Source organism: Betta splendens, chromosome 11, assembly GCF_900634795.4.
Source record: "Betta splendens chromosome 11, fBetSpl5.4, whole genome shotgun sequence".
NCBI classification, from domain to species: Eukaryota; Metazoa; Chordata; class Actinopteri; order Anabantiformes; family Osphronemidae; genus Betta; species Betta splendens.
In genome coordinates, this window is record NC_040891.2 from 5899267 (window position 1) to 5926525 (window position 27259).

Below are 27259 nucleotides of genomic sequence, written 5' to 3' on the forward strand. Positions count from 1 at the left end.
CGTAATTTCAGTAGACTCGCTATTAACGAAGCTCGACCAGCTGCAGGGCTGACTAAATGCTTTTATATTGGATGAACATCACTCACAATTAAATTTATTTGCTCCACGTCTTGGGAGAACCAGTAAATCTAATAAAATAAATGACTCATGCGTTTACTCACTTCACTTTCATTCCATTTCCTTTAACATTTCTCATTCTGATGTTGAAACTATTAGATTAATTTTTAACTAGGGGCAAACAGTTTGCACACCTTGTCGCTCAGAGCTGATTGACGCGCGTGAGCGCTTCGGGCACGCGCGCACGCAGACACGGGGACGAGCGCGCGGCGCACACTCCCTCCGTTCCCTCCTCCGCAGGACGGAAGTGGCTTCCTATTTTTTTTACAGTCTCATAAGAGCGGCTCGAGGAGCTGCAGCCCGAGCAACACGCGCCCGCGAGAGCGCACAACTAATGTTTATGTTAATTCGCCGGAGAGTGGCCGACGGTAACAACAAGCGAGCAAAGGGCATATCTACGGTCCTCGGTCGTCGGGCCGAGGTTTTCCGGTGTTAGGTCAGCGTTTTTCCGCGCTCCCGGAGAGCGAATCCTGCGCATTCCTCCATGCAGAGCGCCGGAGAGGCAGAGCGACCTACAGGCTGAACGGGCAACGAGCGCTGGAAGCGGCCTCGTCACAGGCTGGACCTGTAAATCCACCCTGGGGGACTTGTTGAAGACGTCCCGTGCGGCGCCGTGGCTTCGCGTCAGCCTCCCTGCGTCCGCCCGCGGTGCCCCAACGACCCCGCGCACACCGTGACAGCGGCGCTTTGATGCATTATTTACGGTATTTCGGTCCGAGGCTCGCGCTGCGACTTGAACCGACCGAGCGCCGGCTGCGCCCGACGCCGCCCGAACGGGCGCCCATGGTGGACTAGACCGAGGAGGCAGCGCGACGACGACACGGTGCCGAATTGGAGAGCGGACGAACGAGCCGAACTCGGAAAGCCTTCGCTGCGCCCGCGGGTGCCGTTCGTAGCGCGGAGCTCCGCGGCCATGCTGTCCGCTCGCGGCGAGAAGCCGACGCAGCGTCACCCCGGTTCGGGCTTTATTTCGAGGGAGTCGACAAAGAAGCATCGCTAGAATAGCGCACCCGCGTGTTTGAAATAATAATAATAACTTGGATTCCTCTCAACAAAACGCCTTGCGTAACTGAATCAATCCCCGGAGCCTCAGTGTTTTTCTTTTTCTTGCCTCGGGTTTTGGAGCATCACGTCACAGTTTGATTTCAGAGACGGGAGTCCGCTCGAACCATTTCACTGTTGAACTGACTTTAAAGCTTGATGAATCTACCTCAAAAGTGTCCGCTGTTTTCTACATAGCGCCGCGGACCGATGCGGCCCCCAACGAATACCTCGACCTCGTCGCCGCGCGTGTTGTAAGCTGATCCCGTGTCTCGGTAGCGCCGCAGATGGCTTCATTTCCAGACTCGGACCTGCAGACGTGCCCGCTCTGCAAGGAGCTCTGCGGCTCCTCTGCGCCCATCTCCTCCAGCTCGTCCACGTCCTCGTCCTCCTCGCACACCTCGTCCTCCTCCAGCCAGACGACCCGGAGGCTCCACGTGCTGCCGTGCCTCCACGCCTTCTGCAGGCACTGCCTCGAGGGCCAGCGCAGCCCCGGGGACCCGCTCAAGCTGCGCTGCCCCACCTGCGACCAAAAGGTCTCCATCTCCGAGGCCGGGGTGGACTCCCTGCCCTCCTCCAACTTCCTCTTCAACAACCTGCTGGACGTGGTGGTGAGCTCCGAGGAGCAGCTCCACCCCAAGAACGGCCACCACCACCACCACCACCACCGGGGCGGTTTGGTCGGAGGCTCCTCCGGCTTCCATCACTCGCACGCGGGGCTGCTGCAGCCGCATCTGCTGGGCGAGCCCCAGTGCAGCTCCTGCGACGAGGAGAACCCGGCCACCTCCCACTGCCTGGACTGCCAGGAGTACCTGTGCGACAACTGCGTGCGCGCCCACCAGCGGGTGCGGCTGACCAAGGACCACTTCATCGAGCGCCTCGGCGAGAACCTGCACCTGGGCAACGCCAACAGCAACCCCGGCCAGTCAGGTGTGTCGGTGTGCCTCGCCCAGTCCCTGCAGAGCAACTTCGCCCTGCTGTCGCTGTTCCAGGACCGCATGAGCTTCTGTCAGCACCACGACAATGAGGTGAGTGGATGCTCTGTATGCTCCATACATTCATGTCACACATGCATCATTTGATTATTTTGGCTTTGAAATCGGCCCTACTGGCGCTAGCGTGGCTCCATGGCTGTGGCACCATAGTCATTTTATATTGCACTCCCGCATTCAGACACACTCCTGCAGTGTAATAGCATTATGTGTGTACTATAGAACCATACTAGGGGCCATATGGCCTTGGGTTCAAAGGGAGCTGAGTGGCTCTTCACCTAGTTCCCTGGAGACCAACAGGCACGTGTGCTGAGCTGGATTTGCGCACACGTCGCCCCGCGTGCATGCGCACACTTATAGGCACAGACACACGCGGAGTCTGGTTAATCTGTACCACACCGTCCATCCAGGGCACGGAGAGGCCCTGTAGCAACTGCACACATGTTTCTATGACTCCTAGGAGCCCCATGTGTAGAAATATAATGGAGATCTAGGTTTTCTCAGATAATGGTAAAAGACAAGTAGGAGTTTTTTTTATTTTTTTCTGAACCGTGTGACCTAAGTGAAGTTTGAACTGTAAAAAGGAAACCAGCTTTTTCTTGGTTCAGTCATATGGTCAGGAAGAATAACAAATAGCAGAAGCAGGGGGTCTTGGAATGTCAATTTGGAACTACTTATGGTTTCTGTTAGGAGGCAAAGGGAGTTCTGGCTGCTGCTGGACAGTTCCCTTCTTGGCCACAAGAGCATAAAAACATATGCTCTGTCAGTAGTTTATCATGAAGTTTGACAACATGTACCCAGAACCTGGCATCACCGTGATTGTTACTGGCCGTCCAACCAACTGGAGATGGAGCAGGATGTTGATGAGAAATTCTCCTCGCCAATAGGTGTGGTCACTTTATCGCTCTTCATACGTCGGTTCTTCATCTCGGTGTCGGTGTGTTTATTACGGTTGCTGCGAATGGGAAGCTGCAAACTGGGTTCCCATAGACCGATGAGGCAAGGAGGTCTGGGAAGTGGGCACGGCAGCAGACCGCAATGTTTCGAATTTCAGGAAGCATGCGCCGCGTCTGTGGACTGGCTGCAATTATGTAATTACCGAAGTTCCCGCGGCCCGTCGCGTGAAGCTCGCATCTAGTTTAAGGACGGGTGCAGACTCCAGCCATCGGGTGGTCCTCAATGTTGCATCGGTGCAAAACCATATGCATCAATAAAAGCCTCCCATTTCCATCTTTTTTTGGAGAAACGAAGCACTGTCAGCGAGCGAGTTGTTCTTTCTGTAGCTTTTAGGACTTTAACTATGTGCCAAGTCACAGAAGCACATTTCAGATATCCAATTTAGTTTTCTTCCCTGACCCCTACAACCTCCTCAATCCCTCTAGCCCCCCACTCTTTACACCCCCCATCCATTGCCAGTAAATGGGCTGGTTCAGTTTTCCAGTAAGGTCTTTATTTCCCAGTCACTCACTGTGCTTCAGCCCTGGGGGAGGGAATGACACAGGAGAAGGCTAGTGTTTCTTTACCTATGAGCACTGAGCGGTCATTATCTATTACCCACCTCCACATCCATCATTTGTTAAAGTCCCCATATCCCCAGTCCTTCTGTTGGAAGCTTCGTGTTTGCACTCTTAGCCTCTGCTTACTGCTTTGTTCACTTAATTCCCAGTTTGTTTATTCACTGCAGTTTACTAAACACACGTTACAATTTCTTAGTGTGTGCAGTCAGTTTATTTAGAAACAGGTAGTTACATAGTCTGACTGTGCCCAGGGTGTTGACACTCCCGTTGTTCTGGCCTCAACGTTTATTTTGTTTCAAACAGACGTGTCAGCGGTTAAAAAAAAGGCATTGTTACTATTTTTGTCATGACTGAGTAGTTTATTCAGGCTCCTTGTGGAAATGACACACCTTTCACAGTCATTTTCATGGTTACTAGAGACACAAAGCCAAAAAGATGTGTTTGTACATTATTGGTTAAATGTAGGTATTTTAACATGCACACTGTACTGATCTCCAGATCCTCCTAAATGAAATAAATAAATAAAATTCCCATGGCTTTAATTGCATAATGACGACTCAAGTGTGGCGCAGAGCAAATGGCTGCAGAGCCAGATGCTAAATTTCATAGTGTAGCTTTAAGTAAAAACCTTAACAATGGCTGCATTCCATTTGGATGTTTCTGTTCCAAGGCCTTGCTGCTGTTTGTTCAACGTATGGTTTTAACTGTGATTAATGGTATTGGCTACATCTGTGCTTTATGTTCTGTGAAAGGACCTTTTAATCATAAACGTAGCTGTCATGTAAGAGACGCTGGCAGTTAGAAACAGGCAAATCTAAATCCTGCATAAACGTAAAACGTTATTCAGTATTTCAATATGATATCTGGTCACATGTTGAAAAATCGATGAGCGAATACTTTTGCTGTACCTGCGTGGTCCCTCACTTCAATTCTGTTTTATCAACTGCATTGGAAAAATTCTTTTTTTTTTTTTTCTTCTTCTTAACTCTTGCTGCAGAGTGTCACTTATTTATTTTGGCTCCACCTTTCTTCTAGTCAAGCCGGCAGAAATGAATCATTTAGCCGAGTTAACCCCTTGTGAAATTACCAGAGGATTGTTTGGGAACAAAACATTAGAAGGCATTAGAAATTGGACCGCCTCAAAAATAATAAAATGCTAAAAACCAATTGCTCTTGAAACAAAGGTTTGTGTTTGGAGGAAAGGGCCCCTTTCAAAGGGAGTGGGCTACCACTGATAAGAACTTAGAGAATATGCAGACGAGTGAACACGTTGGCCTAGTTAACCGGCGTAGTTGTCAGTCTGAGGGTCCCACAGTGTGTGAAATGCATAATGGGTTTACGCTGGGGAAGTGGCCTCTCCTTGCTGTGACGTTATCCTGCAACATATTATTTCATCAACAGTGAACGACATGCTGAGCCCACCCGCTCCACGACTGCCTGGGCTCACGCTTGGCTTCTAATCGGTGCACACACAAATTGTCTGCAGCCAGTTGCTCTGACGGTGGACAAACTGCTGGGCAGCGCCTGCAGCGGAGCTTTTCCTGCTTGGATCTGTATCGCTTTAACATATGCCGGGGCGACTTTGCGATGGCCACTTTGTGGAGCTCGCCAGCAGAGAATGTTTGTAAGGAAACCTAACCCAACACTGTCGCTGATACAAGGCCAGAGGAATTCCTGTAACTTGAGTTTATACCTCCTGGGTTCTCTTTTCCCCTTCTTTCTTTCTCTCTCACACACACACTGGGTATTTCCTCTGCCGACTCCTGCCTTTCTCATCAGCAGCCTCCCTCTGCTCTGTGTCAGACACAATGGAGTGTGTAGATGCTGCACGCCTTCGCGACGTGATTTAGCAGCTGATGCTGTTCGGGGGGCCAATGATTACGTTTCATCACTCCTGCAAGTATCCAGTGAGTGTGTGGCAGCAGTGTTTTCATTTCCAAGAGCATCTCCCATCTGTAGGTAGTTATTCTGAGGAGGACGTTAACCGTGTGCGTGCGTGCGTGTGTGTGTGTGCGTGTGCTTCCATGCAGCCAGCACAGTTGGATTATATGAAGTTGGACTTCCAGGGTTTTAATGCACAACATGTGCTCGGTAATTAGAGAGCATTTCCTGTTTTCATGCGTTTTTGTGAACGCGTTTCATGTAGGTTAAGTGTTTGTGTCCTAGCTTTGATGTCCATTCTGAGGACTTTGAGGACATATAAATTTAATGGATGGAGAGGAAGGCATTTATCACATGCTCTTTGGCAGCAGGATTTAAACCCCATTCTAAAGCTGGGTCCTGCCACTTCCTTCCCAGTAGCTGGGCACAAATGGGGGTTTAATTGGCCATTATTTAACCTCGCTCAATGGGATTGTGCTGTTAACACATTTTATGTTAAAACTCTCAACCCTGGTTGGGGGACATAGCACAGCTTCGTGCCTAATTTAATACTCCCCCTAAGTGTTTGCAATAATGTGCTGTATACTAGCAGTGTACTATTTGTTTTTGTTTTTAGTTTGGACAAGCTCTAATGCCGATAAGAGCTGATAATTATGCTTTAATTTAAAAATTCTCCCAAATTTAAATATTACAGTACAGTGTAATAATACAGTGTAACATAACTGCCAAGTGACAAGTATGACTGGTACTTTGTGTTGGGACATTATGCTCGTTGCACACACATGTCTATATAAAGGACTTGCTATTGGTAACGTTGCATCGTTCTGTTGCTCCATCAGTGAGTGAGTGCATGTGTAAATCATCCGATGTTGGACCGTGTTTTAAACGGAGGAAATGCTTTTGTTGGATTGTTTTGAACATTGAAGGTTGTTAAAGGTGTAGGCTGGTTTATTACTCTCTCTGTCTATCTACATAAGAAAAAAAAGGAAACAGCATAGATCTACTATGCTGTTTCCTTTTTTTTTTTTACAGCTTAAGAATTAAAGCTACTACAGTCAGTCACATGCTTGCTGGCAAAGTAGCTGACCAGCTGACTGCTTTGTTTTCCTTCTCCATCCAATCGCATCCCTGGCTCACAGCCACCGCCCCCCCCCCCCCTGTATGTGGCAGAGTTTCAAAATATCAGCAGGCGTGTCCGCATATGTGTCTGTGGCAAAAAGCCAAGAGAGGTTGCCACGAAAGGGTGGGGCAACAGCAAAGGAAGAAGGAAAAAGAGAAGTACAAGAGCCCTGGAGAGGACAGACAGGGAAGAAGAGAAGAACTGTCTTATGGCGGCACGTGGTTTTCTGGGAATGTTGGGATTGGATATTTGATGGATTGTTCAGTCTGAACATACTACAATTCAGTCTTTAATGAATGGGCAGTCATGCTGAAATCATAAACAAAATTTGTTTGATTTAACTTACTGTTTGCATCAGTGACTATGCCATAACATTGCAACTTTTTTGCAATGCAACATTATTATTATTATTATTATTTATTTATAATTATTATTTAGCCTTTCCACATTTGCCACTGACTGACATGTTGGAACGGCTCTTGTCTGCATTTGACAGTAAATCTTACTGATTCTTTGCAGTTTTACCTGAAGTCAGTTTCACTAGTCATTGTGTGTTTATTTAAAAAAAATATATATAAAAAAATTATATATATATATATATATATATATATATATATATATAATTCTTAAATGAGCTTGTTACAAAGCACAAGAACTTCTGACAAGAGCTTCTAGAAATATCCATTCATGTTTGTGTATGGCCGTGCCTTCCTGACCTTCTGTTATCTGTTGACTGGTAGCAAGTAAGAGCACACAGAGGCCTGAGGCAGTGACTCGGATTATGAATAAAACATGTCCACACAGATATAATAAGGTTCTTCAGTTAATTTAATCTCACTACCAATTTAAAAAATACAACTCCAAAAGAGACAATGCCTGCTTTTATTACCAGTGTGATCTTTAAAATGAAAATGAAAAATTAAAATTAAAATTAACCAAATGTTGCAAGATATAACTACAGTTGTACAGAAGCAGTTGGAATATTTAGTTCGGACAAAATTAGTGCCCATGTCTCATCATCTCAGTGCTCTCGCAGTTCTGGCCTTTCTGGCACCACAGTGTGACATTACACGGCTCCTGTCCCTTCCCCCCACTTGGCCAAACGAATGGAGCGGTTTTACTGACTGGTTGGGCTCTGCCCTCTCCCCCACTTCCCAGTACCTATGAAGGAAGGGTGGGGAGGGTCGGCTCCTGTGAACACAAGACCAGGCAGCTCGCAGCTATTCAGCATGTTGCTATTGTTAGGCTTGAATGTGTCAAATCTATAGTAAATAGAAGTAACAGATTGAATTGTAAATGTGTGTTGACAATTCTCCATTAATCATCACAACATCTGTATGATATTATTAATGTGTGTGTGTTTGCTAACTATTACATATGATATTCAATAAAAAGGGCAGCTGCTATTATTACCAGAATTATGCAAATATTATTTTAGACAAGACAAATTTGACAAATGACTGTTGTGCTTATGCACTATGACCTTTTTTTATATTTAATTTTTTTTAATATGGACATACATTTAAAAGGGAGTTAAAAAATATGTATATATTTTCAAAAAACTATTGACTACATATAATTAATGACTATTTATTTATTGTTTTTAGGATACTTTTATCATAATTTGGTTTTTAAGTACCAGTACAATGTTAAAATGATATAGTTCTGTCTCTTTTTTTTTTTTTTTTTTTTAGGTGTCCCTACACTCTAACCTAAATGTGTTTTAGTGTTATTTCGTAATGGAGGGGCATAATGAGCAGAGAGGTAGAACGAGAAACATCCTGTGCACTAATGAAATACAGTAACTCACTTCCCCCATCGTAGCTGAGCCCTGGTGCTCGGAGCTTTTATGGCTGGTGATGGCATGTTGATTCCAGCCCCTCTTAAACAACCATCTTCCAGGCACCAAACTAGCGTTGCGTCCGTTTTGACGTGGACTTTCCATTTGGTGCATGTCACCGTGCGCTTCTTTGTTTATCCTGTGGAGATGCTGCTCATCGTAGCATCGAATTAATTCATTCTGTAGTTGAGTCACCTTTCCCTGAAGGCCTCCCCTCTGGGGTGTTCTCTGTGGAATTTACAACTTTCTTAGCGTGACACCACACCTACTTTACGGTTTTTAAGTTGTTTTTCACATTTCTACCTCATGTGCACACTGGCCATGTCTGGAAGGTATCCGGCGTGTCCGGCACATGGTATAGACTGTGAAATACCTTCCCTGTTTAAGTTGCACATGTGTAATGGAACACTTGCTCAGTAAGAATTAAGATTGGTTTTACGTCCTTGTTGGAAGAATACATGGAAGACGACTAAATGTTAGAAATACTGTGTTTTGGAGTCGGATCAAGTGGAGGAGGTAGAAAGGAAATGGAATCATTACACAGAGCTCAGTATTCTGTTCAAGTCAATATTATTGATTAATGCTCCAAGAGGCCAGTGTGTTATGTAATCCACAACCTTGTGTGCATGACTTGGTGTGTTTCACCTCGAGGACTGTTTCTGATATATTTGATGCCATCTGTCTCTTCAAGGCTGTAATGAAGTGAAACAGGGGACTCCAGGTTTTTGGCAACCAGCTACACTCTCACAAATAGGGGACAGCATATTATTCAACTTTCATATGTGTCAACCTCTCTCACGCAGTGTTTTTTATTCTTCTGTATTTATATTCCTCTGCACAGATTCTAGAGGCCACTTCTACCCTGTTTTCAGAATAGCATGAAATTTATTGCTCAGGGCCACGGTTACTGTGACACTTTGAGGAAACTAGCATATTTCATTATACTCAACCTGCCATTCTGTTCTTTGTTTACCAGGTTGTATACTATAATACTGATTAGTATTTTCCATTAGCTGAGGGTCCTCTCCCTTTGCCCCCACAAACTTCTTAAATGGCTAATAAGCAAGTCAGCATTTCATGTCAGAAGCTGTTTTCCTGTCACCGTAAAATTGAATAATTGAAGAATTCCCCCATCATCTAATCATTCATTCTGGAGCAGCATTATCTTAAGACATGGGTGCTGCTGATCTGCACATATTATGGTTTACTACTATCTAGCCTATCTTTGCACCATCAATCTTGCTGTCCCCTCGGCCCTCCACACCAGCCCAGCTGCATTCCACACTTTTGTGTGTTCTGTCCCTTTGGAATTTAAGACATGTTGATGGGGGGTGGGACAGCACTGCAGGGCACTGAATGACAGGGCTGTACAGAGGCTGTGGTAGAGGACAGGGCTCAGCAAAATGAGAGACAGGGGAGGAAAAAAAAGAATCCCAGAAGAGCCTAGGAGAGGCAGAAAGGAGCAGGAAGTCACATAAAAAAAGAGGTGTGTGTATCTCATCAGATTGTGCTGCTCCCCAGGGAACCAGCCTTTATTGATACATTGATGGATTGGTTGCAGACCCTCCCCATCAACTCTACTTCTGTGGCCATTGAAAGCCATTGATCTGGTGTCTCTTTGGGACACGGCGGCCAGGGCACATTGCGTTTGTCGTCTTTTATAAGCAGTAAACTCTTATACAACAGGTCCAACGTAAAGCTTCCCAAAGGACATAGATGATTTTACTTACTGATCATAAATTTCAGCCAATTAAAAGCAATAGCATTTATAGCACTAACTATTTAGGTAAACCTAAAAATACGAGACATGAAATAACCAATCAGGACACTGTTGTTTCATTCGTTGTATTAATAAACAGATTAAAAAAGTGAAATTCCCCATGTGGCACTAGAATTCATATGTTAAAAGACTGTCCAGAATGAGAATTGATTTTAGTTTTATTGGCGTTCAGTCCTTTGGTAGGTCTTGTGGCTCTGTGCTTTGGAAGAGTGAAAACCATCTGGGCTGTCAATGCACCCTGGCAACACATGCATATGGATGACTTTTTTATCACCCATGGTCTTTTCTCATTAACTGGCTTTGTTGTGTCCATATGTGTGAGTGAGAGCTTGTGTTCCGTGTTTTCATACTGCCAGTTTCTTTCCCGGTGGCATAAAACCATACACAAATGTCACTAAAATGTTGATACTTTTTTATGATTTCTGCTTTTTTGTTATTTTGCACATTTTGACCACAATGGACTGATTTGTTGTCTTATGTCTGTTTGCAGATGTTTCTGTTCTTCTGTGAAACCTGCTCGGTGCCTATCTGCAGGGAATGCAGCATGGGCCATCATATGGGCCACACCTTTGTTTACCTGCAAGATGCTGTGCAGGACTGCAGGGCCATCACCATCCAGCTACTGGCGGATGCACAGCAGGGGCGTCAAGCTGTGCAGGTGAGTAGTAACGGCATGTAAATACATGGGGGAACAAAAAAAGTGGGTTAACCAATATCTTATTCAGTTATTTATTCTGTTGCTGTTAATGTTAAAATAATATGAGGATTAATTCATTTGGATCAAAATTTCATTTAAAACATTTTTTTAAATCTCCTGAAGTCTAAATATTTAAACTGTATTCAGTCGGAAGTGAACAAGCAACAAGCTGTGGTACAGATTATCCAGTGTCTGATTAAACTAAACAAAACAATTCCTAGCAAGGTCAAACTACAACGGGCAGCAGCTGTGTTTCCTTCTCACCGCTGAGCGAGCAGCTAATAGAGATAATAAGCTTGAATATGCTTAAAAGTGACCGGTCCGGGGGCTGCCGGGAAGCCTGGTGTTCGAGGTGTCCAGCTGGCCCTGAGAAGGGGCGGGTTGCACGGGGTGTGGTCTGGCGGGGGCAGGGCCGAAGGTCAAAGGGGAGCAGGAGCGGAGGGGAGGATGGGGGAGGGTGGGGGAGGTATTTAAAGGATTTCAGAGAAAGGAAAGCTCCCCTCCTCTTTTAAAGACATGTAACACTTTGTCCTCCCCCTATTCACTCACTCAGTCATTGGCACTCCGTGCCCCCCCCCCCCCCCCCCCCCCACCCCCCCCCACACACACACACACACACACACGTCCTCTCCACATTTACATAATTATAGATTGCCCCCCACCCCCCACCCCTCAATGTATTGACACATATGAGTAAAGAAAGACAGGTTCGACAAACTCCACCTGAACAGTCCAGTTTTACCCTTTTGTTCATATTCACAGGCAACAGATGACTACTCATTTCTATTTCTGGCCTAAAGGAATGTTTGCGTATTGATTATTATTTAAGCGATTATTCAATTGACATAACACTAGCAAGCAACAGCTAATTAATTCATTTATGTGGAAATGTATTGAGAAGAGAAACGGAGCTGACTCCATGCGGTTTCTAGTGATTGAAGTTCGGAATTGCAAGCTGGCAATTATTTGGTATGAATTAGTTATGATCTGTTTAGATTTAGTTCGCAGCTTCTACATACAACAGACTGTTCCCTTTTTCCGTATACAGACACTCTCAGACCCACTGCCTGTAGAGTTGCTTTGTAAAACCAGGCCATATCTGTAGATTGTATTAAATGTATTTGTACAAGTAAATACTTTGTTAGTTGGGTTTTGCTTAAACGCACAAAGTAAATGAAAACCCATTAAAACACGTTGGTCTTGTCCGCTTTGCTCGGGCGGTGCGGCAGCATTACGGCTTTACTAAAGACCAACTTGAAACATGAAACACTAGCTTTTCCACCGAGTTCATCTGACATGCTGGCATGCACACATCCTCTGACTGGAGCCCGTGCCTCACCTATCCCTTTCTCAACTTGACCTCTGTGTGACTAGGTCACACTTTGTGCCCTAAAGGATAGGTACTTATGTCACTTTGGGGTGTTCTTTAAATTCCAACATCGCACAACACTGATCTGTTCAGTTTAAATGCCAAACAATGCATATAGGAGATTCTAACCAAAACCAGGCCCCACAGCAGTCACTTGATTTTCTTAGCTGACAACAATTATGTCAACAAACATATTTTGTTTAAAGAAGCACACCAGGATACACACAGCAGAGTAGAAACAATGTAAACCATCTGGCAATACCTTTTAGTCTTTGGTGCATGTTTGTCTGTTCTTTTTGTCCCAGGTCAACATGGGACTAAATGCTGACGCCAGATTATATGTAAACACACAGACACACACACCACACACACTCGTATCCCCTGAGGTAGGAAATTTCCGCCCACTCCATACCCATTATCTTCCCTGACTTCTGACCCTGGACTTGTGACCTCCTGCTTGGCCAGAGCTCTGGCTCTCTGCAATTTGATTGGTCCGTTTGATCCTCTTTGTGTTTCAAGCTTCTGGGAACGTTGAGAGAACAACAGAAAAGGGAGAAGACGGAGATGTGGCTACATCCTAATTTTCTTATTTGATCAGTCGCCAGTGTAACCGAAAATTGTTCCCGTCCTCAAAATATAGAGATTTTATTAATATTAAGAGGTTCAAGATGGAATTACTTGTAAACATATGGGAAAAGATGCTACACAGATGCAAACCTTTGAAATATTAAACATTTCAGAGAAAGTGTGAATGTTTTATAAATAGAAACATATTTAGAGTCTGATGTCTGGCTCACACTGAAAACACACGTTCTGCGTAATGATCAACAATAGCTGCCTCAGAGCTCTAATCCCACTGATCCAGCTGAGCTGATGTCACCAGAAACGGTCGTCAAGTCAAATGATGAGTCGGTGAAAAAGACGTCTCATTTCTCTAAAAACATGGTTTTGCATAGTTCCTCATTTTTCCCTTTCCTCGCATACCAGAGGAGAGAAAATACAGCGTGATAAATAAGCAAGAAGTAAAGAAGACATAAGCTAAGGGGAGTCAGAGAAGGATGACAAAACTAAGAAAAAAGAAAATTGGAAAATAATGACAAATTAATTATGATGATGATATATGATGATTAGAAAAAAGCACAAGTTGCAGATGTTATAGACTCAAAGTTGTTGCTTTAAATTTTCACCATGTCTTCTACTCTGTATTGCTAACGGTCCTCCCCCAGTTCCTGCTGGATTCCCTCCCTGCTGTTTTTTCTCTTGGGGCCTGATTTAATTGACCCTTTAGCTGCCCACCTCAAATGGCCTGGCAGAAGAGAAAAGGACCCTTCTGCCAGGCTTTGTTCTTGCAGGGATGCCGTGGGGGTAGGCGGGCTTGTATCTTAAGACTGAGGTTGCAGATCACGACCTGTAAAGGTTTTGGTGACCTTTGATCCCTGCGGCCATTATCACAAAGGAAGCCTTATTCCACCTCCCCTTCGTCCCTGTGAGGTCCAGTTCACCCGGTGACCTCCCAGAAAATGCTGGAGAAAAAAGCCAGATAAAATCACAGTGGGGGGAAGGGAGGGAGACAAAGAGAGAAATATGCATGTGACACAAATATAAATGCTGAAATTTATGCCCTGAATTCATTTTTATAACTTATCTTTAGCTTTATTGCAGCATTCGGTCACGGTCAACCTAAAAGTGACATTTAAGTGTAAATAATAAAAAATATATATATTTAAACTTACATTATCTGTAATCTAATCTTAACAATTGAAGCTTTCACTCCTCCAGAGTCTGTAGAGTTCTAAAATAGTTCAGTTTCATTCTAAAGTATGAGCAGGTAAGACTGTTTTAAATATGGTGCAAATATGGTAGACTTGGTTGTTTTCCAAAAAGAACATTTCCAGCCCAAGTTGTTTTCCTGACCCATTTTCCTCTTCCTCTCGAAGGAGCAACCAAATGTGAGGGCGAACAAAGAAAATGAGCAGCAATATGTTCCAGGAAGATGTCACATACAGTGTCCTTACTGTTTAATGCTTCCTCATCTCGTGTATCCTGTTCTGGGTGACTGCCTGTATCCCCTTTAGAATAATAAAACAGGCCATGTGAGGGAGTGTTTGTATATTTAGGCATTCCTGGTCATTCTATCTAACTGTGGAGCAACGCCTAATAATCTACTTGAAGTTGTTTTTTTATTAATGTCACTAAAATATATCAGCTTATCATCAAATAAGGTGAAATAGTTTTGGATCGCTTTATTAAAATTTGTCCTTTTCTGTTGTTGTTTGTTTTCCAGCTGAGCATGGAGAAAGTCCAGGCCATGGCCGAGCAGGTGGAGATCAAAGCGAAGGTGGTGCAGTCTGAAGTGAAGGCGCTTGTTCTCAGACACAAGAAAGCCTTGGAGGAGAGGGAATGTGAGCTGCTATGGAAGGTGAGCTGTGCTAATTGCACTCATCATCCTTAATTCGTTACACTTAATTGGCACACCCTCCCAATTATAAGACATAGATTAATTGTCACACCTGAACATCACAGCGGAGCTTATGGTACGAAACCGAAGAGCCAGCTGTAAAGCTCGCTGTTTTGCCTGTGCGTCAGAAACCATCTGCAGAGGCCTCTCAGGTTTGAGGCTATGCTGAAAAACAGGGGGGTTTCAGGGTGAAGGAAGGAGCCCTCATCTGAGGCCCCTCAACCCAGGCTAAACATCTAAATCCCATAACTGTCATAAAAAGCGCTGCACACACAGACGGAGGCTGTCGTACCCGTCATGTAACGCATAGCATCTACATCTGCGTGAGCTACGACTGAAACCAGATAGTAAACTGTGTGTGTATGTGCATTTATGTGCCTGTTCCCATTTCTTGCTCCTGGCCTGACAGAATTGAACCGTTAATTCAGCTGAATGCCCACCAGGCTCCCAATTTTTTATATCCCTTCCCCTGAGAGCAGGCTCAGTGACATTGTAAAAACTGACCTGTGTCTTGCTTTCTAAGATCATATGCCTCCGTTGTGTGTGTGCGGGTCAAAGTGTCACAGAGAAGGTTTTCACTTACCCATGTTCCCTCTTAAATCCTTTTTACACCGCTGCAGGACTTGATCTTTATTTTTGACCTGATAAAGTCATTACAGTCCATACGACACCCACCCACGCACACAAGCTACTGTCAGACATGCATCAAAACCCTGAATATATATGGACTTTACCCAGGTGAATCAAATGCCAACTTTGAATTGAGACGGCCCAGATTTGATCCCGTGTTCCCTAGCACAAAGCCGGGTAATGTCTGAATGTGATCTCCACTGTGCTGTGTCATGCCTCCTGCAGGCTCGACACAGACGCCCCACCCCTTACTAAAATCAAACAGTTCCTCCCCATGTTGGACCCCATCTGACATGGACAAGCTCCCTCTTTGTGAAAGCACAACTTTGCAATGTTCAGACTGATTCTCTCAAAATTTTCCAATGATTTAATTAATTAATTGATGAATAAGTATGTACACATTGAGGAATAGCAGTGAGGTCAGACTATAGCATGAAGGTTCTGATTGATTTGGTGTCATTGCTCGGTTCTATAGATGTAACGCATGAATCATGCATGGTGTCGGAAATGACTCTTAGTGGTTTCTGCTCTGAGCCAGTGTGACAGTCACCTGTGCTGACAGGAAACACGCAGAAACTCAATCCAGGAAGGAGCTCTGCAGTGACTCAGCACTCGTTGGCGAGCTGGTGAGACGACACCAAAGACTCTGGTGTGACTCACACATGAGACGCTTAAAGCTATATGTGAGAGTCTGGGTGGGTCCTGCCTATTGTCCCAAGTGGTTTGTCAGGAATACTGGTGCAGACATTTTTACACACTTATCACATTCGTGTCATTTTTACATTTTTTTCCCTCTTCTGTGTTTTTCCACTGAGCTACTAAAACTGTCTGTTCAGTGTAGTCGAACTGCAGCCTCTGTCCTCGGAGACTATAAAGTGTAACTCTAGTCTCGCAGGTGCAAATTGTTGTTCCACTTATGGCAGGGATTACAAAAGACCCTGCTCTTTTGGTCACTTTGTTCCTTTTAGAATCTCTTTGTACTGTCAGAGGTCCTTTTAACTATATAATCGATGATAAGAGTAGAAAAAAAAGCCCCATGGCTGTAACTTTATCCGGCTTTACTACAGAAAATGTCTGGTGCCTTTTGTTGTTCTACAATTATTTTGGAAGTTTTATTTTTATCTAATTCATCAAAACTAAGCAAAAGATTTTTTTTTTGGTCAGCTGTTACACATAAACCTGTTTGAATACTAATTTGTGTGCACATCCTTATTTCATGCTGTCATATTATAGCAAAAAAAATTAACTAGTTTGGAAATAATGGATTAGGTTTGATTTGACAATAATTATACATCTACATTTGTCAAATGTTATCTAGTTCAACAATATAAAATAATGTAGATGTGTAAGATTTAGTGGTAAAATTATAAAAGTTTAATTTTACTGAAAGAAAGGTAATAATACAATTTAATATCGATTTATACTGTTGATATGACATTATGTCTGCACAGCATTAGGGAAACAGCGTGCATCTGTTCCCTAAATGCTGTGCAGACATCTTACAGCCAGCACATTGCTGCCATCCAGTGGACAAACTTGCAGTGACACTAAGTGACAACATGTCTCCTACACATTCAGTTCTACTTCTAAAATTGCATGGAATAAAGTGAGATATTGATCTATGTCTTACTTGAGTCCTATTCACTTTCAGGTGGAGAAGATCCGCCAGGTGAAGGCCAAGTCTCTCTACCTGCAGGTGGAGAAACTGCACCAAAGCCTGACCAAGTTGGACAGTACCATCGCCGCCGTCAGCCAGGTCCTGGACGAGGGCCGCCACCTGGATGTGCTACTGGCCAGGGAACGGATGCTCACCCAGATCCATGAACTCAAAGCCTTGAGGAGTTTGCTGCAGCCACAAGAGGATGACCGCTTCATGTTCACTCCTCCAGACCAGGTAGAAAATGTCTCATCATAAGTGTAAATTCTGCATTTTTTGCATTGTTAAAGTCAGTTGTCGTTCAGTCTGGTTGAGGTTGTCGTTAAAAGAAAACAAGGCTCAGTTTGTCTTTGGTTCCCACAGGCTCTGTACATAGCCGTCCAGTCCATGGGCCTGATCAGCAGTGGAGCCTTTGCCCCTGTCACTAAAGCCCACGGCGAGGGTCTTAAAAGTGCACTTCGTGGCAAACCAGCATCGTTTACAGTGATCGGCTACGACCATGACGGTGAGCCGCGCCTCTCCGGTGGAGACGCGGTGTCTGCTATCGTCATGTCCATCACAGATGGAAACCTGTCTGCAGTGGAGGTAACGGACCACCAGAACGGTTCCTACACCATCAGCTACCTCCCCAAATACGAGGGGGAGCACCTAGTGTCCGTACTGGTCTGTAACCAGCACATCCAGGGCAGCCCCTTCAAAGTAGTGGTGAAGTCAGGCCGGAGCTACAGCTCACTGGGCTCCCAGGTGTCGTCGTTCGGGTGCGAGGGCGAGGGAGACGGTCAGCTGTGTCGCCCCTGGGGTGTCAGTGTGGACAAGGAGGGATACGTGGTGGTCGCTGATCGGAGCAACAACCGCATACAGGTAGGGCACAACTTGGAACCTGGCTCGTTCAGTTGTCGAACTTTGCTTATTGACTCAAATTCAAAAGTTAGATGCAAATGGCTAAATGTATATTGTGCATTTAGAGATTCCCTCTCCTTCTCTTTTGGTCCTGTTTCTGTCTCTACTCAGCCTGACGAATAAATGCAGCCGTCTGCACCTAAATTGCATTTAGAGTGGTTATGTATAATCAGTCATTCACCTGTCAGTTGATGCTAACTTCACACTGTTGAGTTTTGTGCTGAAATGTTTATGTAGCGGAAAGTCTGCCTAATAGACTTTGTGCTGGAATGTTGTAAAGTGCTTTCAACATGAATGCACACACTTGTATACCACATACACCATATTCCCAGGGACGACTCGGCAGCAAAAAATGAAATGAAGCTAAATAATTACTACTTAAAAAGTTAGCCTGAACTGCGTAAAGCAACAAGCCGAATGTTTATATAGAGAGGATTCCAATTTAACATTTAATAAAACTCCTCTTTCTTTCCACCTCCTCCAGATATTCAAGCCTTGTGGGGCCTTTCATCATAAGTTTGGCTCTCTGGGCTCTCGGCCCGGTCAGTTTGACCGTCCAGCGGGGGTGGCATGCGACAGTCAGAGACGCATTATTGTGGCCGATAAGGACAATCACCGTGTGCAGGTACTAAACGCACAGTAGACAACAGTGACACAGTCCTGCTTGGTACTTCGATGACATACTGTGAAGTTCCAACTAAGGCACCAAAGTACAGTCGCATGGAAAAAAAAATTCTATAAGTTCCAAAGGCTTTGAAAACGTATATATACATCTCTAAACACGTACGTCCTGGTGCTTACTCTCAGTCCACTCCACTTATAAACACGTTGGGTTTTAAGACATTTGCTTTGTCTGACAGGTGTTTACTTTCGAGGGCCAGTTCCTGCTGAAATTTGGGGAGAAGGGTACCAAGAATGGGCAGTTCAACTATCCTTGGGATGTGGCTGTCAACTCCGAAGGCAAGATCCTTGTCTCAGACACCAGGAACCACCGTGTGCAGCTCTTCGCGCCTGACGGCTCTTTCCTCAACAAGTATGGGTTTGAAGGGGCCCTTTGGAAACACTTTGACTCTCCCAGAGGTGTAGCCTTCAACCACGAAGACCACCTGGTGGTGACTGACTTCAACAACCACCGGCTCCTGGTCATTAGACCCGACTGCCAGTCTGCCCGCTTCCTCGGGTCTGAGGGAACTGGAAACGGGCAATTCCTCCGTCCGCAGGGCGTCGCCGTCAACCAGGAGAACCGCATCATCGTGGCGGACTCCCGCAACCATCGAATCCAAGTTTTTGAGCCCAATGGAAACTTCTTATGCAAATTTGGTACACAGGGGAGCGGCTTTGGTCAGATGGACCGCCCCTCCGGTGTAGCTGTGACGCCTGATGGAGTCATTGTGGTCGTTGACTTTGGAAATAATCGCATCCTCAAGTTTTAAAGTTTGTTTGTGCATTCTCAATTCTTCATTTGTCCTTCTGCAGATTTTTGAATGAAGGAAATTGATGAGAGGGAATGATAGATCAATAGACATGAGGAGGAGAGTTCCAAGAGGATCAGAGCTGATGTTGAAAGAAGGGAAATTTAAACTCTGGATGATAGTTATTTCATTGAAAATCTGATATTCATATCAAGACTCTGATAATTATGCGACCTCTACAAATTGATAATCAATAGAAAAAGAGACATAGTTCCCTTCTGTCTCAGCCGCTCTTTCCCCCTAATCTCCCCTTATGTATTCATCTCAGGGAATTTTTCACTTTTTTGAAATCTTGTACCCTCTGCTCCACACCTACCTCATTTAGCTCTTTATGAATGTACTCACAGTCAATGAGCAGAGGTTTAAGTCCAAGAAGTTTTACAAAGAAGAATGGTCTACCTCTATACTTTATTTAAGAAAGACAAAAAGGAATAGACTTTTCAGTTTGCACAGGATTAATGGAATTCTTGCTGTGCATTTGGAGATGCGAGTTAAAGTGAACCTTCTAAATGTTGAGCTGAGAAGTGCTGAGTCAATAATCGCTGTAGGGGCTGCGTGATTTATTCACATTAGAAGACTTTGTTTGGAATTGAAACTAGGGTACAGTAATGTCCTTTCATATATTTAGGATATTTTTTTGTTTTGCATTGACCCTAATGTCTCCGTGGTTCTGTGGAGTTGTCTATTTTGCCTAAGAGGAAAAAGTGAAGCAATGCCAAAACTTGATTGAATCAAAATGAGCTCAGGTCACTATTGGACTGATTTAAAACGATCAGTGCCCCACAGGCTTTCCCTCAAGCTTCACTGGCTAAAGCTTCTTCAAGTAGATTAATTAAGTAAGACATTTAAAAGACTCCCCGAATGATTTGGTCGTGCATACGCCATGCTGTCATCGTCTCTTGTAACGTATGCCTTGCTAAAAAAGAGACTAACTCTTTCATTACTATCTTCTGCATGACTGACTGAAATGCAAAGATTATTGTCAATAGATCAGCATCTCCTTCACGTAGGAGGACTCACCAAAGGTTGTTGATAATTAATCTTTGTGTTTATTAGTGATCCTAATATGGAGAGTAATTGGAGTGAATGAATGAGCACATTGATGAGGCGTGCTGTGTAACAAAACCCTGATGTGGCCACTGAGGGGACATTGATGTCAAACGAAACCCCTAATTTTACAATCCTTTGGATTTTATACTGTGGTTGAAAGCCACTCCCTTTAGTTCCTGGGGCCAGTTCGATCAGAGGACACCTTTTCATTGACGCTAGCAGACCACTCCTCTAAAGATGGAGGGCCACAGACCAACTACTGGTGTAAACCAAAGTCTGAATGAATTTCTGCACAAAGGCCAAATGGAGATTTGGCAATTACAGAAACTAAAAATCTAAATGAATGAAAAATTGCCCTTAAAATAATATTTTTAAGACGCTGTTGGGAAGTTCACATACTTCAGAGCACTGTCCGTGTTAGACTAACACAAACACTGAGTCCTTCCTGTGTGATGCCTTTGTCATTTGCCTGCAGAGACACCTGCACCAAAGAAAAGCTGTTTTCCCATCGCATTTATTGCCTATTACCCATTAAATAATGGCTCGGTTCCATCACTGCTAGAAGGACCAAATGTTCAAGGTAGCATCTCACATTGGCTTCTGTATTTGTATTACAACTATTAAGTATTAACTCTTGTTGGACTTGGCAGGGTTGAGTCCCCTTGGCCCTTCTGCTCAGTCTGTGTCCCACTGAAAGTGCTAAGACAATTCTGCTTCTGTTGGACACTTCCTCGGCCTGGAACAAATCTAGGGACCCCAAAAAACATAGCGATTCCCTTTCACCTCTGAGGAGAGAGCTTGTCTACACATAATCATTCTTGGGTTCATTTTCTATACCTCAACAATCATTTACCTCCTTTTTAAAATACCTCAGCTCCTGAATACCTCAAGTATGTCACTTCTAGCTACTGTGCATTTAAACTTTCAAATACCTCAACTTGTTACTCTTTCTGAATACCTCATTTTGTTTTATGTAAGCATACCTCATCAGATATTTATATCTTGCTAATATACCTCATTCTTTGACTCTGTGTTACAGTGTAGTACATGACTCATAGCTCTAGGACCAAAGATCACGGTACTGTTTCGTGTTGAAATAAAATTTGTAATTGCATTCATCACTCCATCTGGCAACCCTGAACAGGCTTCGGTTTGTAGAATCTACTGTACATTGCCTTTTATCCCAAAAATACCAAATATATCAGACAGAAGCATTGTGCCAAAAGGATCTGTGAGAGCTCTGTGCCAAACAGGGGTGACATTTGGACCACATTGTTATAGACGACAAATGTCATTGAACTATTATATCCTAGATACAAATGTTTAGTCGGAGCACCTGAGAACAAAACCTCCTTCTCTGATTGGATGCACTTAAGAGGGCTGGGCCCGATTGTACCTCATGATGATGATTGTCATCATCGTCATCACAATGACGAACATGCAGATTCTGCTTACAAGTCATAAGTAGAATGTAATTAGTTTTTGTGCGCCAGGGCTGAGGGGAGTAGAAAAGGCCTCTTTTAAAGAGCTAAGAACATCATGTTTGCCTTTTAGCACACAATAGTTACCTCTAATCTCACCATTCACCAACTGTTCAGTGTGGAGGATGCATGATGTTTGTGTAGGACCTCAAGTCAAGTCTAAAACTGTGGTTTAAACCAATACAACAGAGAATTGCACCTAATGGTGACAGCAGGACGCTTTATTATTTAAGTGGAGCTATTCGCACATTGATTGCAAGCCAGTTAGAGTCCACGTACCCTGCTGCTCTGAACCTAACTTATAGTGTCACCAATAAGTTTTGTTTTTTTTCTTTCCTTGGGGCTTTTCAGTATTACACCGTTTTGTTTTAATTGAGATTGCAGAATTCTATCTTTAAGATCCTTAGGTCTTCACTCTTAAAGAGGAAAAATGTATTTTAAACCTTTTTTTTGTTTTTCATTTTGTTGCATGCTTTAAAAAAAGACCTTATAAATTGATCTTCTCAGATGGGCTAGGTAGCTGATTGTGGGGATGGTTTTACCAAAATATATACCCAAAGACGTGTATGTGTGTGTGTGTGCGTGCGTGTGTTAGGATTGCATTGGATGGAGTTAGCCTTTGACATTTGTGATTGTATTTCCTGTTCTCTAGAGGCTCTGCAGAGCACAAGTTCCTGTTCACACAGCCACGCCTCAATTCCCGAGAAATCCTCCGATAAATGCAGGAGGCTGGTGTGTCCGTGGGCCATTAGTGCTTCATGTCTCTACGCCCCTCTAAGTATATCTTAACAATCTCTGTAACTTTGGAGGCTGCGAAAACCTCCCTTCTGATTCCTCTTCCTGACAATGATTAGTCCGTGCGCCAGCCATTTTGTTTTCAACCTTGCGATGGGAGCAGCTTGGTTTTTCCAGCACAATCATTTGACCTCTTCATCTTCGTAAGAGTCTTGGAAGTGTAGTGATGTGTTTAAAACAAAAAACAAAGGCAAAGCTACATCAGTTGACGTGCAAGGATGTAGACCTCCCTTTTATACAATTGTATACTCAAAACAAAACAAACTAAAAAAGTAAAAAAAATGTAGAAAGGAAAAGAACTTACAAAACTCAGGTAGTCTCAGCAGCCGTGCCCTGCTGGTGTCTCATTGTTCTCTTAGTGGTTGATGTAGTGTTATGACGTCTCAGTACTTCTCTAATTATTTTGTGTGTCCATTTACATATATGAAAACAAAAACGCATAATTTCTCAAATTGCCTTTGACTAGATTCCCCCTGATTACTACTTTGTTTTTCTCTTCTCAATTTTGCTTTGTTTTGTTATTTTCCAACGAAGTACAAATTCCTCACACCACTCGATGCTCATCGGCTCTTTTAGAATGTATTTTGTGAAGAAAAGGGTTCGATGGCGTCTTGTTGACGCTCGCTTGCTACAAACCAGCCGCTGACGGGGTTCCGAGACACAGCGGAGCCGCTCGCTGTGAGGCGTTCCCTGCCAGCAAAAGCAAACGCAGTATGTGGAACACGCAGCGGCCGACCGTGTCTAATTTGACCGAATCCACGCTCCTGTTCCCGTTGTGTCTCGTTCCCGTAGCGGGCGGTTTGTGTTTGCGCGCCGCAGTTGTGTCGTCTGAGCAGAAATCCACTGAATGTATCCTCGCAGTCCAAGATGCAGAGGGAGCCAGCGTGGCCAGCCGAGTTTAGCTGGGTGCTGCTGGCACTTCCTCATTCAGGCCGCTGTGTGGGTGGGTGTGCGTCTGTGTGTGTGTCTGTGTGTTTGTTCGTTAAACAGTGTGTGTGTGTGTGTTTGCCAGCACACCTCTCCGCACTCATGTCGTGCTGAGTGGAAATGCAGATGTTAGGTCTTCAGTCTAACTAAATGAGGCAGAGGAGACTAAAATATATTTGCCACCTGCTGCTCTCTCTGTGCTCTGTGGACTTTAAACATTTCCTATGCAGTTTCTTTTGTTTGTTTTTTGTTTACACTTAAATAAAGTTTTATTTCTTTGACTTCAAACTTTGCTGCTGTTTCTTTTCTTCCTAAACTACATGAATTAAAAATGAAGCCTTTAACGGTGCCAAGTGATCCGATCTGTGTCATTTGGTTTTTTGTGAGTTGTAGACAAGTGGTGTAGAATAAATCCCAAACCGTTGGACAGCAACTGGTTTGAGTGGTTTAATTCATCTGCAAGTGAATATTTTATTATATTTGACCTTATTCTAATGAAAAGAACAGTACAGGTCTAATAACACTGAGTGTATTTGCATTAATTCTCTCTGAGCTCTGACAGCTGAAGTAAATACTTACCTGATTGAACCTTCTCCTCAAAGGTCAGAGGAGAGCCATGATCTCATGTTGAAGAGCATTTTATTATTCATAGGCAGTGTGAGTTCAATTATTAATGACCAATCTAAAACCAGGCAGGCATTTTCCTCAGGGACAATAAGCTGCATGAGACTCGTAGCTGTAGTTTCCTGTCTTCACAACTTGATGTCAGCATTGCTACATACTATGCATCGCTACCTTCCGCCTCCAGCCGGTTACATGTGGGCTAATTACCGGATGTTCCAGTCGTATGATGCACAATTTATTCAGATCAGGAGGGTCTAAAGCCCCCGTGTGATAAACGGAGGTCACGGGACGATAAGTGGCTCTGGACGGAGGTGAGCCGTGCACAAGCGCAACGACAACGACGGCCCCCGACGCTGATCAAACGCCCGATCTGCACCTGAACGCGTGAGGCCCCGGCAGATGGAAGGGAGGTCCTCGGCCGCCGCGTGTGCGCTGTATGTGTGCGAGTGGCCGTACGGGGCTCTCAGAGGAGCCAATTAACTGTGGCAGACTGAGGAGCAGTCACAGAGCCCACACATCCAGATTGTTTGGCTTTGGTGGTGGCACAAACCTGCCTCCTCACTCACTCACTCACTCAGTGGCTGAACCTAACTGCACTGTGCATGCGGAAAAGTCACAAGCTCTTCAATAAGATGCTGTAAACGGTGACACTAACCCACCAGCACTGTAAATTAACAATGCCACCACATCACACCATATTAAGGAATAACACATGTTAGCAGGTAGTGACACGGGTGAGCAAATGGCTGCAGGGCCCGCTGAAGGCCACACAGCGGTTATTTTTACCCCGTGTACGAGTTTTCATTCAAATGCAGGAGTTCGGCTGTGTGACTCTCTGCCTCCACTTGACTCCGAGGCACCAATTTGTTGGTGTGAACAGGAGGCGCGCTGGGACAATACTGAATCATTCATGTGCAAATATTGAACATATCGTGTCATGAATGATTCACGTGCGCGCGGACACGCGCGGGATTAATAATTGAAGCAGACAGTAAGCGAGAGACATGCGATCCTGAGTAGGTGCTGCCCTCCTACCAACCGCCCCCCCCCGGGCGTGAACTGCCTCACGCAGTGACTCTCCGTCAGTTTAACACAGGACGGAGTTTAGAGGAAACGTCCCAACGTTGACCTGAGCGGACTCGGACAAGCCGATGCACAGCGGAGTCTGACGGAGAGAGTGACGTAGCTGAGACCTTCCACCTCCAAGGCGCCGTCATACCCAACTCAAGCCTGCTACTGAGGAGAGAAGCAGCAGAGAAACAGGACGCTCTGTTCGCCCAGAAACAACCAAAACTCAGCCCTGGACAAGTGATAATGAGGCTTTTCCTGCAGAAAATTAACAGGAAGCATCACTTTGTTAACCCATGTTGAGGGTTTTAGATCAAATATATTTGAAGTCTTACATGAGCTGGATTCTAGTCATTTAGTCTCCTATAACCGATGTTTAGAGGAGAGTCATGTACGTGTGCACAGCGTCGTTCTGCTGCCTGTTTCATGGCTGTGGACCGACATGCAGGGACAGATTCCGCTCTGCGGGCGCTGAAGACGAGGTGCTAAAGTCCTCCTTATGTCTGGCAGCGGCTGTTTATTCTCTGCCGCTGACGCCGGGACGATTTTCGCCCCCATTAGCGCGTGAGTGTGAGGTTTCTGGCCGCTCTCGGCCTCACCTGGAGTCACAGTGGGTGGTCTCACCTCTGCGCCCAGGCGGATGGAGGTGAGTCTGAGTCACGACTCGGCTCACAGTCTTCCAGGAGACAGACGCTGCTCAGACGTAGCAGCCGATGGACGCTGGGCAACTTAATGCAGGCCCGCTTTTCATTTTTAGATGAATTAGATCATGACATCTTTTTTTCTCTTCTTCACTTCCTGTCAGGGAGTCATGGCAACCCCACTACGGCAGCATCTTCAGGCAGAATGTGATCGAATGTGGGGGCTCACACACCGACGCCTTGTAACCTCAAGTTTTGTCTGCGCTGACCACTAGTCTGTCTGTCTTCATGCATCAGGGAGTACACACACACACACACACACACACACACACACTATTATGAGACTGATGACCATGCAAAGCGACAGATGTAAGATGGAGCCATGTAGGGGCTCATTGACCTCATCTGTGTCCTGGGCGCCGTGCTCGCTGGCGCAGATTACCTGCCCGTCCGCCCCACGAGTCCTCCCAGTGACATGAGACAGGCTGGATCACCACATCCCGTCCGCCGATGTGACCTCTCCCCTGCCCGCACACCCAAGTCCCTTCATGCGTTTCATGTGCATCGGAGGAAACACCACAGAGGAAGAAACAATATGTTCAACTGTGAATCCTAAGAGAGAAGCAGCCTGTTACTCTGACGTGTCCAAAGGGACCACATGCGGTCGGAAGAAACCAAAACCAAAGGTCAAAGCACTGACCCCTACAACCACTGCAGGGCATTAAATAGATTATTACTGTATGGTGTCATCCAGCTGTGCTGATGTTATCGTTCATGCATTTGTTTCTCGGCAGCAGCGACTTCCATGTTGCTCTTCACGTTCCATGTCACTCCTCGTTCTTTCCCTTCATCCCCCATTCATTCATGGAGTCATCTCTTTTAATGAAAGCACGTCTCCCTCTCTGACGACAGCAGAAGACCCAGTGGTGAAACGCATCAAAGTTCGTTTCATGTCGAGGAGCCGGCGCTCTGTCTCTTCATCCCGAGGCTCTGATTGGCTTTAATAAATGAACATGTTTAAGACTGGCCTATTTCGGTCATCTTAACTATCATCAGTGTGTGGGGGGATTCGCTTATTCAAGCTGTAAACGGGTGCACCCAAGTTGCAAGAGGCCAAAATAGTACTCAGCAAAGTCACACGGACTGGAGGAGACTCTTCTGACAGGGGACACGTGGGTCAGTTTGACGTCTCAGACACGGAC

General features: G+C 44.8%; 1 protein-coding gene across 1 annotated transcript; it reads left to right on the plus strand.

Annotated features, from left to right (window-relative positions):
* Window positions 1–255: 255 nt before the first annotated feature.
* trim71 (tripartite motif containing 71, E3 ubiquitin protein ligase) lies at window positions 256–24012 on the plus strand. The gene is made up of 7 exons (XM_029166853.3): window positions 256–2186; window positions 10779–10946; window positions 14639–14773; window positions 17094–17336; window positions 17463–17960; window positions 18484–18624; window positions 18860–24012. The coding sequence occupies exons 1-7, from the start codon at window positions 1446–1448 to the stop codon at window positions 19430–19432; spliced, it is 2499 nt and encodes an 832-aa protein (XP_029022686.1). The 5' UTR covers window positions 256–1445; the 3' UTR covers window positions 19433–24012.
* Window positions 24013–27259: the final 3247 nt, after the last annotated feature.

Coding starts and splice junctions, on each gene's coding strand:
- trim71 (XM_029166853.3), top strand. CDS start 1,446: ATGGCTTCATTTCCAGACTCGGACCTGCAGACGTGCCCGCTCTGCAAG. Junction 17,961..18,483: donor GGAGCAACAACCGCATACAG/GTAGGGCACAAC, acceptor CACCTCCTCCAG/ATATTCAAGCCTTGTGGGGC. Junction 18,625..18,859: donor AGGACAATCACCGTGTGCAG/GTACTAAACGCA, acceptor TTTGTCTGACAG/GTGTTTACTTTCGAGGGCCA.